Genomic DNA, 14,983 nt, shown 5'->3' on the forward strand with positions numbered 1-14,983 from the left:
CCTATGATCCCATCTTATAGCTACTCTATGCTTTGCTAGAAGGAGGCTCTTTGCCACCAATATGCTAACCTCCTTGTCCACGTCTCTATCATAACCAAAGGGGGCCAGGAGAGGTGTAGCAGCCAGCCGGACCACTGTGATGTTGTTTAACCTCCACAAACACACTTCACCAAAATTGTATCCCGGGACAGTTCCATGCCATATATAGGAAGCTGTAGGGCACAGCCCGTATTTATATACTCTGGTATGAGGATAGTATATCCAATTTATATATTTAAAATGAATTAATCTGTGCTTCCTGTTAAGAGAGATGGAGCGGGTTGTGGAGCAGCAGTATTGCATCTATTAAAGCTTTGTCTAGGTCCATTTGCCAATCCAACCTAATCTTTATTAATCCTGGCCTACACGCTTCCTTAGCACAGGCATATAGTCTGGATACCAGTTTACTATGTGAGGTCTCTTCTGTGGCCATGAAGAGCTCCGGCATATTTGACGGCTCTAGTAACTTCTCTCCTAGGAGGTCATGCATTGCGTGCCTTACTCTATAGTATTGGTAACGTGAAAGTGGCGTGTGTGCCTCTACTTGTTCTGTGGTGGATTCCCAGGGCCGCACCACCCCCTCCTGAAATAGATCACCAAGCTTCTCAATACCCATTTTCCACAGTGCTGAGATTGCTCCCTTATCCCCACTCAAAGGAAACCAGGCACACCACTTAAGTTTTATTTGGGTGAGTATAAGCAAGGGAGAGTCTGGTTGGTCAAAAGATTATGCCATTGATGTATGGTGGTGTTCAAAGAGTCAAACACGCCATGTCGTCGCTTCGGGGACAAAAATATTTGATTAGGCAAAGGGTAGGGTGCCGACATGTCTCGCTGTATATGCAACTGTGGTAGCCTTGCAGGCCATGAATCAACGTGTGTGCAAACACAGAGTGTGCCGCCCTATAGTAGGTCTCCACCTCGGGGACATTAAGTCCCCCCATGTCGTATCGGAGTGTCAACATGTGCCCCTGGACTCTTGGTTGTTTTCCTGACCACGTCCATCTGATCAATGTGGAAGACAATTTGGTGGTTGTTAGTGAGGATGCGGAGGATACTGTGGTGGTTGATAGTGTCGTGAATGAGGAAGAGAGGTCATTAATAATTTTAGAGGGAACAAGTATGTTTCAGTCAGTGTGGATGAAGCTCCAAGGGACAGTGTGTATAAGGCTGCACGAGACAGTGTGTTTAATATCGAAATGGAGATCACTGTCAGCAAAAGATATAGGAAGAAACCCATATGGTCTTCTGAATATATTTGTGAAGAAGCGGATGTGGTTGACTGACTTCATCGTAGGCAGTTATTTTTTTCTTAATTTAGTTTTCTTTGAATTCATGTTAGTTTTATTTGTGATGTTTACCGTGTTTAACTGTATATAGTTTGTTTTTGTTGATCTGTTCTTTGTTCTAGGATAGCCTATTAGTAACTGTAATTCATTAATTTGATTTTGTTTAGTATTGTTAACTGAAGAAAATGTGTTGTGTTGCTTTAAGTACTTAAAGCTTCTGATTCCAGAATGTGAGGTACTAAGCTGGAATCAGGACAGTTGTCAGAGGGAGTTGGAAGAGATTGTATGCTCCTCTACTCTGGGTTGGTGTTTTGGTTATGGAATACACTTTTGCTTTAAATGAAGAATTTGTCTCCACTTTACACAGGACGTTGAGTGGACCAGGTCCTCCAGTTCCCAGACCAGGCTGTAATAAAAAACATGCATTGAAACTGGTTCCCAGCTGCCCTTACATTCGTGTCCTTAACTTTGTAGGCAAGAACACTAGCCACATCTGAACTAAAAACTGTCAATGATATAGTTCCAGTTAACATTTCACATGCTTTACTTAATCTTTCATTCCATAAGAGGTTTGCTTTTTCTAGGATGTTGTGCTTCTGTAGTTATTCTTTTCAGTGCTGCATTTTACTGTTGCATGGTGCATACCATGCACTGAGTCACATCTAGTTGTCTGGGTTAGTTTGGTTGTGAGTGGCTGTTTATAGCAGACCACGATTGAGAGCTCTGGTGTTGAGGTTGAGGGCAGTGGAAGTTTCTCTGTGAGTGGGTCATAAAGGTGTTCAGAACATATGCTCATCCATTCTTTGGCCTCTACAGATCGCATAGAGAAATGGTCACATGTGCCAATCGTAATTGTTATTCTGTGCTTAAGTTTGTAAAGAAGGTACACAGCTGTGGAAATATTAACAGGGAAAGAGTAAAAAGAAAATGTAGTGCTTACAGGTGTCTAGGTGTGTTGCATGTGTAGAAGGGATGGTGAAGTGAAAGAAACATAAGTACATGCAGGAGGGGGGACGATAGGGTGGTGGACGGGAAAGAGATGGGTTGTGAGATGTATAGATGGAAGATTCCAACAAGCATTGGCAAAGCAAATAGGTCTTGCTTTTGAGGGAGTAAGAGCTATTGGCGTTGTAAATAGATAATGTCTTTTAACCATATATTATGGAGCGGAGTGGATGTATGTGGTTTGGAGTGGTATTATGTGGGTTGGATTGGGATTGTTAGTTGTGGAATTGTGGCGTGAAATTGTGTAGTGTGGAATGGATTTGTGTAGTGGAATTATGTGTGCAGTGGAATGATGTGAATGGTAATTATGTGGTATTGGGTGTACTGGAATTATGTGGAGTGGGATTGTTTGTCATGGAGGGTAATTATGTGGAATAATATTTTATGTTGCGGAGTGTAATCCTATGGTGCGCAGTTGAATTGTGGCATGAGGTGGAACTCTGTGGTGTGGATTGGATGTATGTGTTGTGTTGTATTGTGTTTTTGAGTTGAATTATGTAGTGTGGCATGGAAATGTGTGAAGTTGAATTGTGTAGCGTGAAACTGTGTGGTGTTGAGTGGAATTATGCTTACTGAAAACCTGCCATGGACTGGAGTGTATCTAAGTGGATTGTTGCTATGTGACATAGAGTGGTTTTATGTCGGGTGTATTTATGTGGTATTGAGTAGACTCAGCTCAACCGAAAATAATAAAAAAAGGTATTACTGCATGGTAACATTTATGTACGTAGCACTACAGTGGCATACATTGTAGCAACTGACCAAAGTGAACTGAGCGAGCTAAAGTTTGTGAAAATATCGATGGCTAACTGGCTCTAGTATTAAGTTGTCTGACAGGGTTTCCTTTTACCGCTAAGTGCCAGGCTACATGCCAACACTAGCACAAGAGTAAGTCTATCAAGTATTACCACCGGTGCCCCTACACTGTCATTCTTCGTGGAGGCATCGTTGGTCCATGTTGGCAGCATGATGCCAATGGAAAAGAGGCATGCATAACTAATGTGTAGATTGTATGCGCTCACCAAGGGTCGGATTTTTGGAGTGCTGATAAACACTGAGCATGTTATATTGCGCACCTCACTGTCAAAAACATCACAGTGGGTTAGCACACCAGGTTCTATACGTGCAATGTTAACTGAAGCTTCTTGCATAGTATTTTCTAGTACGACACATTAATGAAAAATGGCTTCCATGCAGCTGTAAATGGCTTTCACCTCTTACTTTACCCCACTGTGACACTGTTCGGGTTTGCTATAGATGATTATTGGAACCATTTACAGAATTAACTGGATGGAAGCAAAGGGAGGGCAGGCATTAAACGTGCTCTTTTTAAAAAGATGTTTATTTGGCAAGCTATAATTGTGAAACTACTTGTGTTTCTTGCAATGCAATAGTGGCAAAAACATATATCTTAATAAACAAGAGCCTATTTACAATATATATATATATATATATATATATATATATATATATATATATATATATATATATATACACACACATTTACAAATGTGGGTGTAGCAAAATGTTTTGCTACTTTTAGAAATTCGTAATTTTAAAGAATGCAAGTTTTCCCGTCAAAATATCTAGGCAGTTTGTTAAAAAATAGGGCGTATTAAGCTACCGTGGGTGTGCAAATAGTGAAGTCTGGGCACCTGTAACAGTCCTAAAAAAACAATTATGGTAACTGCTGCCTGCTGACAGGCAGAAGAGTAAGAGTTTGGTGATAAATTACGAAAGAGTTCTGATGTCACAATACTAAAATAATCCAACGGAATTGTAAAGCAAAGCCTACCATTACAAGAGGCTGTGGCGTAATTCGAAATGGAAGTGAACCCTTGTGACACTAGTCTTTTACAATACATCCATCGTCTAGGGCTAGCTGCAGAAGCGCACTGGTGACACCGTGTGGTGAGGGTTTAATTGTGCCAGCAAAATGAAAGTGTAGGGCAATGGAGTGGGAGACATGTCGGACCTGAGACTGCTTGGATTTTGGTTTTATATGTGGAGCTACAACTACCCAGAATCAGTCAATGGTGTAAATCACCTCACAGTTAATTACCATGCAGACAGGCTGTGATTAAGAGGACAGCTAGACCAAATGTAAATAGATAAATTGCCGTTCATCACTGGCCACGACAAGCAAAACCCAAATACACGTAATTAATCGCATGGCAGCATGCACACTTTGCTGTTGTTTACAACAGCAATCAAAACACCAGATGTAAATCAGTCTAGAGGTGTGGTATCCTCCAAGAACTGTATAGTACTATGATGATGTATAGCACTATGATGATTCTTAAGGGCATGGAGTGTACTCCCCATACTTTGGCAGGATTTACAGCATTTTTGTGTGCCTAGATTTCATGCGATCACACAAAATGTGTTAATATGCAACCATAAACTAGTGGTTCAAATTTTACTGACTCAGGATCTGTGGATATGAGGGTTGTATCTGGAATTCAATTGTGTGGAAAATCTGGCAGGGGCCTGTATTTATAGCTGGCATAAAATTGGGCAATAGGCGGATCAAGTGGGTATTCCCAGGGGAGAGCAGTGGAGTGTGGGTGTGGCCGTTTGAAGTATTGAGAACACCCACAAAGTAAGAATATTGAGGGCACTATTATATCCTTTCCCTCCCTAATTACAACCAGAAAACCAATCCAAAACAATGACCAAACATCTACGTATTTTCAGGGGATGAAGGGAAATGTATTCCTTGACATGGAAAAAATCCACATTAAGAAACAATTGGGCAGATGCCAAGAGCACCTCCGTTCTTGCATCCAGTACACTCTGCTGCTCCAGTACTGGGACCTCATCTTTCGTTCACTAGCTACCTTCCTTTTTTTTTTCTTTTGTCTCACACATTTGCTCTATTTCTTCTCTTTGTTGTGTTTTCACTTTCTCGCTCTCTCTTTCCCTTCTTTCTTCGATTTCTTTACAACCTCTTCTCTTTCTTCCTTTTTGTCTATTGTATTCCTTTCACCGATCTTTTTCTGCCACATCCGCTTTTTCTCCTGTGACCTAGTTATCAATGGAGCTACAGGTGCAGTGGCACTGGGTCCCAGAGACCTACGGATCTCACGCAACTCTAATTCCTGCTGTCCTACCAAAATGCCTGTCAACCATTTTCCTTTCTTACACCAGGGCCCATGACACCGTTACTACGCCACTTGTCCCCTCCATTATACTCCTGACTCCCTCTTTCCTTTCACCCTCCAGTCCATCCCAAATTATATTTTGTTATGGTGTTTTGACCATTACACTCTAATGCCAAAAGTCTATTTCTGATAAAGGTTTATATGATGATAGTATATGTTCTAAGATAGAGGAAGAAGGTAAATGGAAGTGCTATAGTTAAATGCTGGGTGACTGGATTTATATGGCAGGAAAAGACAACATTATGAGTCAGGTTTGGCCAATTTATGTGGCATGGAACGTCCAGTTGTGAACTTACAATGCCAGCAGCTCTAATTCAAGAAAATGTGAGATCTTTTGCATTGCAAATGCTTGTTAAAACTGTAAACCAGATCCAATGGCTCGTTCACTGCAGAATTAAAATAATCATGTGTAATTTCACAAGCAGTTTTAAATCTAATTGATTCCTAAATAGCACCACAATATTTTATCCATGTCGGAGGCTGTACAAGGGTTCATTTGTATAGCATAACAACATTAGATGTATAATTTTATTTAGTGATCAATTATTTAGTCAATCATTCTGAGGTGGTGATAACTGATGGGTGAGACACTGGGCTAAAAGTGCGCTGTTGTATCTCCCCCAGGTATCTCCAACCCATGTACCAGGCATCGCGAATTGTCCGGTCGCACTGGGTAATAACACCCTAGATCCATAATGAATGGGTCCACTGCTGCATGTAGTTCCAATTACTGGCTGGTTGCTGCGCACATTTTCTTTTGGAATTTCTGTTGATATAAAACAGTGAAAAATGCTAAAGGAAAACCACAAAATAACAAAAAGCAGAACTCAAAGGAATCAATTGCATAATCCTCTGAAATATTCCATAGCATAATCCTCTCAAATAGTTTGGCTGCTTTGTCAACTAAATACATTTTTATCAAAACAAGATTACATTAATTTATTATCGACAGCACGGTATTAAACGCTGCGCTATGTTTTGTTCAGTATCTTTGGATTTTATAAAAGCTTTCCATTCACTCAGTCCCGAATAGCAACTATTTCGGTGGCAGATAGAAACAAAGAACGTTTTTACAATTTTATTTTTAAGGTTTAAATCCATGCATTTTGGTAGCTAGTCATTATTATTATTATTTTTTACATAGAATGTTATTGATTTGTGTGAGCTGATTAGGTCATTGCACGTTCAATCAGTTACAATACATTATTCTGTGTGTGTCCTTTCTACTAAATTATAATGGCATTTCTAAGTGTACTTTGCATTTTCCCTTCATGTTGTGGCGTTATCTTACACCTTTTTCTTTGCTTTTAAGGGTGGATCTAAGAATGGAAAAACTGTTCTTAACATCATGTCCAATGCCCTGATTGGTTAAGGAATATTTTTTCTGCACCACAAGGCTGGATAGTTTACTCGGCAACGAGATGCTGCAGATTGGCAAAGCAGCACCTTTTGGAAAGCAGTACTCGTTTTCAAAGAACACACTATAGTTTCCGTGTTTTCAGCAAACGATACACGTGAAGTAATTAAGGGTTAAACTGTACAGTTTGTGTTCTACAAAATGAACCGCTATACAACTTTGAAACAACTTGGAGATGGCACCTATGGAAGTGTGGTTTTGGGGAAGAGCAATGAGTCTGGCGAGCTTGTGGCAATCAAAAGGTAGGAAGCACTTTATTTCATATAACACATTTTGTTTTTTTAGGGCAAGGTTCAAGTGTGTTCCAAAACTGCTGTTAATGTTCACTGTACAGTTTAAGTATCGCAAAAGACGACTCTAGATCACAAAATGTTTATTGAGGAGTATGTTGTACCTATGATTTCACTGTGTAGCTTCGATACCTTGCTTCGTTGATTATGTAACACCACACTGCTTTGCAATTGTTACATGCCATACTCTGTAAAAGAGATTAGTATATCCATGCTGAATGGATTCGCTGCCGCAAATACCATTCCTTAGTTACCTTCAAAAAGTATTCATGTATATCTGCTAATTCTCCTATTGGATGGTATGTGGAGTTTTGTATGTAGGTGCAATATTTCCTTTAGATCAATTACTGTAACCTTAGGGTACATCCACTCTTTGATCATTGTTAAAATCACATTGTTCATAAGAGTCAGGACAACAATAAACACACAACTCTTAAGTTGATTTGGGAAAACTAGTGAAGACTATTACAACATTTAAATGCTCTATTAACAATTTGTTTTCACTAAAACCAGCTTTTCCATGAGCAGCCATTTTTTAAGAAAAATAATGTAGAAAATAAATATTGACAATATTACTGCCTATCTTATTTGAAAAAATGACCATGGTATGTTACAGGGCATACAGCAGGTTGTATTTTTTTTTTAATTGGGACAGGAGGGGCTTGCACGCCTACCACTCACTTGATCTAGGTATCCCCTGGTGTATCATTTATAGGCATCAAGATAATGAGTGTTGGTGAGCATACGTGAGATTATAATATTGAACAAGGAAATTATATATTTTTATATCTCCTCCATCGTACAAATCCCACATTTTTTCTGTATGTACAAAAAGTGTGTACATGTAAAACTTTATCTGACATCCTATACCACAACCACGTGTCACCACACATAAAACCATATCATTGGTCAAATTAACCACATAACGTTAAAGGAGAATTACTGTTTACAATTAAATTTGATAACACACCTAATTCGTAATCCGTATTCATATCCTGTGCAATGGTGAACTTGGCATAACAACACACCTGTGCAGTAGTCATAAACAAGAGAAATGTCAGGTGGCCCTGATACAGGTTTTATTGCACTTGAAAATGTTCATACAGAATCATTTAGAATCCTACCATTGACTAACAGTTTAGCCAGCCGACTTGAATAACCTGCTCCAGGTTCCCTGCCCACAGATGTTTGGCTCGGGACTCCAGTGTGTTTCTATTCTTCCTAGTGTGTGTTTTCCCCTATTGGGCAGAGTAGGCACCGCTTCATCGCAACTGCATTATCTGGTGATGATGTGGACCATGAGGGTGAAACTACCACTAGGATCTTGTCATAACGTAGATCCATGATTAGCCGTTATCATGTATCTCAATTTGGACATAGTAATGTAACATTAAAAAGGCATCAGTATGGTGGTTTTAACAGTTACTCAACATGTTCGTAGGTGCAGGTCTAACCATATGATGATATTGTCCTAGAAGGGGAAACTTTCATCTTTATCAGTTAATAGCATAAATGTGTTTTACTTGTCATTACATCTGTATTTATACATATTTCACTTTTTAAGTGGTAACACCAAGGTGGTCTGTGAATACTAGTTTTCTCCAATACTGGAATTGCTTTGTTATATACAGACTAAGCTAATAGTAGGTGTAGATCTCACTGTTGTATGTGGGAGTTTTAGTTCTTACAATATGTTCTAAACCATAAGACATACGTTTAAACAATAATTTTTCAGTGTCTGTTTAGACATCATTATTATGTTATCTAATTGTACTGATCACTGAATGTGGTAAATGTTGAATGTCTTCATATCGATTATTTTTGGTGTTGAGCGCACAAGCGCTCCATCCTTGTTGTAATCTCTCTTTGGCCTTTTAAACACGCCCATGTCACGCCAGTCATTTTAATTGGTTTGTGGGCTTGCCTTTTAAAATCTGCTTTATTTCATTAATAAAAGGCATGCATACGTCATGCCTTTTCCGGTGTTTAGCCCTCCTCGAGCGCACCAGGCAACTACTGAAAACATACAAGGCTCCATGTTTTCAGCCTGATTTCTGCACTAGTTTATCTTTTTATTTTCCATGCAGCACGATCGCGCTGGTTTTTTTGGTTTTAAGTTTCAGCCGGATGGGTTTAACATAGTGCGATCGCGCTTGTTGTTTTTTTTTTTTTTCAATTTATGTGGCATGAAAAGTCCGGTTAGGAGTTTACAATGCTAATAGCTCTAACTCAAGCAAATGCAAGACCCATTGCATTGCAAATGCATGTTAACAATGTGTCATAACCAGGTTATAGAGGATCATTTATCCCACTTACATTAGTCTCCATCCAAATTCTCATTCGGACCCCCAAGTCAAGTCCCCAGTCAGAAAAATCCAGTGCTGCTTCTTTGTTAATAGAGCATCACTACTTACTGTTAATATCTTTTCCATATTTGTCCATGTGATGTCCTCTTCTGTGTCTTTCTATTAAGTAATATATAACAAATCTTTAGTCTGGCACACATTATGCTGTTTTTGTTCTCTATAATATACATTTTTATCTTCCTGGTTATCATGCCTACATAATAAAGCCAGCAATGGCACATAACATATACTGCATACAGTTGAGGTAAAAATAAAAATTATCACCCACCATTACTCAATTTTAGTGCTATATGGCCAGTATTCTAAAAGATCAACAGACTAAGCTCATTGAGGCAGGGTGCCCGAAGAGTTTGAATAAGGACCACCCTGGACTTGTGCCCAGGATGAAAAGTGACCATGTAATGAATCATGTCACCTATACAAATGTTTCCTTTGAACAAAAAGTGAACCAAACTGACAAATAACACTACTAATGGCTCCATAATTTCTACTCCATTCGTGGTAACTGGGGCATGAAGGGTTTTATAAGTTAATAACATAGGCACTGTCTCAAGGGGATGGAGAGTGCAGAGGTATGGCAAGGTATCCTGAACTCCTCTCTTGTTTCGGTTCTGACCAAGTATCCTTATGTCGTTTTCTGCTATCCAAGATGTAGTACTTGACTTGTTCCCGTAATGATTCCCAATCAACTGTTGTTTCCTAGCATTTGCGTGTTACTTTATGTTGTTGTACCACATGAGGAGCCTACAGATTAGCTTCAGTGTGTCTCAACAGCACATTTCCTGCCCTACTTATGCAACGTCTGGGTGTCTTTTAAAGTTTCTGGTCTCTGTAACCACGATTTATCTTATTACCTTAATTAACCCTTCGCCCTTCAGCATTAATGGTTTAAAGTGTTTTTCATGTGTGTATTTGAACCAGTGTCTCTTCTCAGAGACCTCCTCCCTTTGTTTGTGCTTCTCTACTTCTTTCCGCAGTCCTTACAGTCTATTCAAGGACCCCACTGGTCACCGTACATTGACAAACTACTTGATGGGTTGAGTCACCAAAAATCCATCTTTGCAGATCAACACGGATCGATATCAAGTGCTACTCACTCTGGTCAATGGTCCTCCTACTTGAGCACAACCCATAGCAGATCAAAGTGAAGTGCTTCAAAAGACAGTGTCTGTTTTAGATTATGTGTTTGTATGCCATCCACCCCACTGTCTATTCTTTTTTTAATTGATTTCTTTTTTATTGGAAGAGTTCATACATCATACAAATAATTAATATAATAATATACTAATATAAAAGGGTCATAGGAAAAACTAGCAGCTTCACAACATCAAGCGATATGCATCCATTGTATCATCATTATTGCACACGTTCTTAGCCTCAGATATTCTGCAGTTCTACTGCCTCAAACCTATAAAGTAATTTACCTTCTGAAGGATACAACTACCTGTGGATTCCTCACCTTATAAATTCTCCCGATGCGCCATCATTCAATGGAATTTTTTTCCTAGCTCTCCACGTCGACGAGGACATCACAACTGCACGGGACTTCTTATAGTTCCGATGATGTCAGACGAAGTCCTAGCCGGCTTGCTGACGTCCGTTCCCTTTTTCCTGCTAACGGTTTTTCTACTTTTCCGTAGTTTCTCAACTGTATTGATGGAATTGTTTTGTTACGCTAATATGTCTCCACCGAAGAAATCTGGTTTTAAACCTTATAGTGAGTGCGGAGGCCACATGTCGGTGTCGGACCCTCACGAGAATTGCCTCTGGTGTTTGAGCTCTGATCACAACGTGGCAGGTTGCTCGTCCTGACAACGTATGAATCCAAAAGTTCTGAAGTTAAGAGAGGCTAAGCTTTTCCTAACAAAAGCAAAGAAAGAGAAAAGAAGTCAGCGAAGGTTGAGGACACAGGACACTTCGTCACACAAATCTTCGAGGTCTCATTAGAAGGACGCCGATGGCATGAGTCACGGCGCAGTTCATCCCGCGATTGGTCTCAGTCTCCTCCGAGATGGCTTTGCACGACGTGGGAAGTTAGCCCCCCCCTCGCTTCTCCTCAGCCACAGTCTCTGGAGGCATCTCCAGTGCCGTCTTTGATCGAGATCTCCAAGTCACCAGCAAGTCCAGTAGCTCATTTCTCTCCTGCATCCTCTCATGGTCAGGAGTTTGGAGTTCGAGCGACTGATCCAGCACAGCCACCGCCTTTATTCCTTAATGCTGTGTTTAGCATTTTTAATAGGGTGACGGTCCCCTCTGGTGCACTTGCTGGTCCCAAGGGTCTGTTGGCTTTCACGCTGGGGTTGCCAGTGCTGTATAAGCAGACCCCATTATGCCCTTTTCACCAGCAACTCCTTGTGAGGATACTGGCTCGGCGCCGAGAATGTCACCGCCTCTGCCATGGATCATGGTGCCAGCGATGCAGACAGAGTCAATATTAGCACCGTATGGATCCTGATGCTCTACTTTGTCACGTGTGTGGACTCTCCTCCCTCTCCTCTTCCGCCGGTGTTACCTTCTTCGAAGCCTGCGTCTTCTACGTCAATTAACTCTCTATTGACACCGCGTTTGGAGTCCAGGCTAAGGTCGAAAAGGAGGGCATTGAGACTTCTGGAGGAGCAACAGTATCAAGAAGAATAACAATTGGAGGAAGGAGAAATCCCGGGGCCTCCAGGTGATTCCCAGGGCTTAGACTCTGCTAGTGGGTTAGATACATCCCATGAGTGGGAGCTTTTATCCCCTGGAGGTGAACTCATGGCAGAAGCTACTACATACCATGGGGTGATAAGGAAGGCAGCAGAATTTTTGGACTTGCCACTTCCTGCATCGGAGTTAAAGACCAATATTTTGATGGAGGTTTTGCATCCATCGGCTTCCTCTTCCGAGCCCCTCCTTCCGTTCAATGATGCCCTGACAGAGCCCATATTAGAGATATGGAAGTAACCGGTTACAACACCCGTGGTTTCTAAGACTGTAGGCGGAAGGTACAAGGTTGTTCCAAGTGATCCACAGTTTCTGTCCCAGCTTGATAAAAGCTTCTTGTTCTTTAAGGTCGGCTCCGGGATCGTTCCCTACAGCACCAACTGACAGGGAGTCGAAGAGCATTGAGCAGTCTGCTAAGAAATGCTTCTCCTCAGGAACCATGGCCCTAAAATCTCTAAATGCGACGTGTATACTGGGGAGATATATCTATGCCCTAATGGATACAGCAAAGGAAGTTGCCCCAAAATTGCCGCAGGAAGTTCAGGGGCATTTTAGTGAACTGTTGCAGGACAGTCAAGTGGCAGCAAAGCAGGTGATTCAGTCAGGTCGGGATACTGCAGACTCAGTTGCTGGAGCCAAGGGGACTTCCGTTGGGACTAGGAGGCATGCTTGGCTCAGAGGTCCTGGTTTTTCCTCTGATGTACAGGCTACATTGATGGACCTCCCATTTGATGGCGCAAGGCTGTTTGGGGCAAAGGCGGACACAGCCCTGGAAAGATTTAAGGATAGCAGGGTCACTGCAAAATCTTTAGGGCATCAGGCTTCTTCTTCTGCGCCCTTCAGATGTTTCCAAGGGTTTGGCAGTGGGTCATTCTTTCGTAGGAGGCAACAGTCCCATGTCCAGCAGCCTGCCAACCCCCTCTACAGGTCCTATAAGGCTGTGGGAGAGTTAAAATGCAAGGAGCTTCACAGCAGCCTTCCGCCTCATCCTCATCCTCATCCACTGGGCGAATCCAGCCAGGGAAGCAGCCCTAGTTCACACTCGATTCACCAGTATGTTCTACCCGTAGGGGGGAAGGCTGTTACATTTTCTCCACGAGTGGGAGTTAATTACATCAGACTCTTGGGTACTGAGCATAGTGGGAAAAGGTTATGCCCTTCCCTTTTGGGAGATTCCTCCCTGTCATTCATTTTACACAGCAGCGCATCTCCTGTTGCTTCAGCAGGAGGTGCATACCATTTTGTTAAAAGGTGCAGTGGAGTTTGTTCCGGATCAGGAAGCAGGTCAGGGATGTTACTCAAGGTATTTCCTGATTCCCAAGAACGGTTGGTCGTTAAAGGCCTATCCTGGCTCTGAGGATTTTGGATTGGTTCCTCAAGCAGAAAAGGTTCAAAATGTTGACCCTAGCACAGGTGCTTACGTTGAACAAGGAAGACTGGATGGTGTCTATCAACTTACAGGATGCTTATTTTCATATCCCTATTCTGAAGTCGCACAGGAAGTATCCCTGGTTCGTTGTAGGGTGTCAACACTACCAGTTTGCGGTCTTTCCTTTTGGTCTTACTTCCACACCTCGAGTCTTCATAAAGGTGATGGCAGTGGTTGCAGCAGACCTCAGAAAGAAGGGAATATATGTATTCCCTTACCTGGATGATTGGCTGATCAAAGCCAGGCCCCCAGAGCTCATGCTGCACCATTTGCAGGTGACCACCCAGTTTTTGTTCAACTTGGGCTTTACGGTAAACATGCCCAGGTCTCACCTGGAGCCCTGTCAGAACCTCCTGTTCATAGGGGCAGTACTGGACACGACATTGAATCAAGCCTACCCCCCTCCACAGAGGATTCGGGACATTCAGGCGATGATTCCAAGGTTTCAAAAGGGAGCAGCTGTTTCAGTCTTCAAGGTCCTACATCTGCTTGGTCTGTTTGCTTCCTGCATTCTGTTGGTCACTCACGCACGTTGGCACATGAGGGCTCTCCAGTGCTGCCTCCGCAAGCAGTGGTTTAAACACAAAGGGGATCTTGAAGAGTCGATAACTATCTCCAGAGACGCTGTGGTGGATCTGCGATGGTGGACTGTGGACGACAACCTCTCTCAAGGAAGGCCGTTTTGTCTTCCACCTCCGGTGACCACAGTCATAACGGATGCTTCCACTCTGGGGTGGGGAGCTCATCTGGGGGACCTGGAGATCAAGGGCCTTTGGTCTCCAGTAGAACAGATGTTTCACATCAATCTGTTAGAACTGTGGGTGATATGTCTGGCTCTCAAGGCCTTCCTCCTGTCCATTCGAGGTCATCCAGTACAAGTCTTAACAGACAACACTACAGTGATGTGGAACATCAACAAGCAAGGGCGGAGTAGGGTCGTACCTTCTCTGCGGCTCTGGTCCTGGGCGCAGGACCATCGGATTTGCATATTAGCAAACCATCTGGCCGGAGTTCTCAACATGTGTGCAGACAGTCTCAGGCAGCAATTCTTGACCAATCACGAGTGGCGACTCTATCCGGATGTGGTTCTTCACGTCTTCCGGATGTGGGGATCTCCTCAGACAGACCTGTTTGCCACTCGAGAACGCACACTGCCCGTCGTTCTGCAGCCTCCAGTATCCGATGCAGAGGGCATTGGGGTACGCGTTTCAACTGTCCTGGAGCAACCAACTGCTTTACGCGTTTCCTCCCATACCCTTGATTCCTCAAGTTCAGAGGAAGATT

The 14,983-nt window shown here is 42.2% G+C and overlaps 1 protein-coding gene across 5 annotated transcripts in view; it reads left to right on the top strand.

Annotated features, from left to right (window-relative positions):
- Nucleotides 1–14,983, top strand: part of MAK (male germ cell associated kinase) — a 420,577-nt gene that overhangs the window by 37,997 nt on the left and 367,597 nt on the right. For 3 of the 5 annotated variants that reach the window (XM_069216975.1, XM_069216982.1, XM_069216967.1), the window contains exon 2: nt 6,810–7,156. In XM_069216975.1, coding sequence (XP_069073076.1) covers nt 7,056–7,156 — 101 coding nt within the window. In that variant the 5' untranslated portion in view covers nt 6,810–7,055. Of the gene's footprint in view, nt 1–6,809; nt 7,157–14,983 lie in introns of those variants that run through there. The other 2 variants (XM_069216954.1, XM_069216961.1) reach the window with 1 other exon arrangement.

This window comes from Pleurodeles waltl, chromosome 2_1, assembly GCF_031143425.1.
Source record: "Pleurodeles waltl isolate 20211129_DDA chromosome 2_1, aPleWal1.hap1.20221129, whole genome shotgun sequence".
NCBI classification, from domain to species: domain Eukaryota; kingdom Metazoa; phylum Chordata; class Amphibia; order Caudata; family Salamandridae; genus Pleurodeles; species Pleurodeles waltl.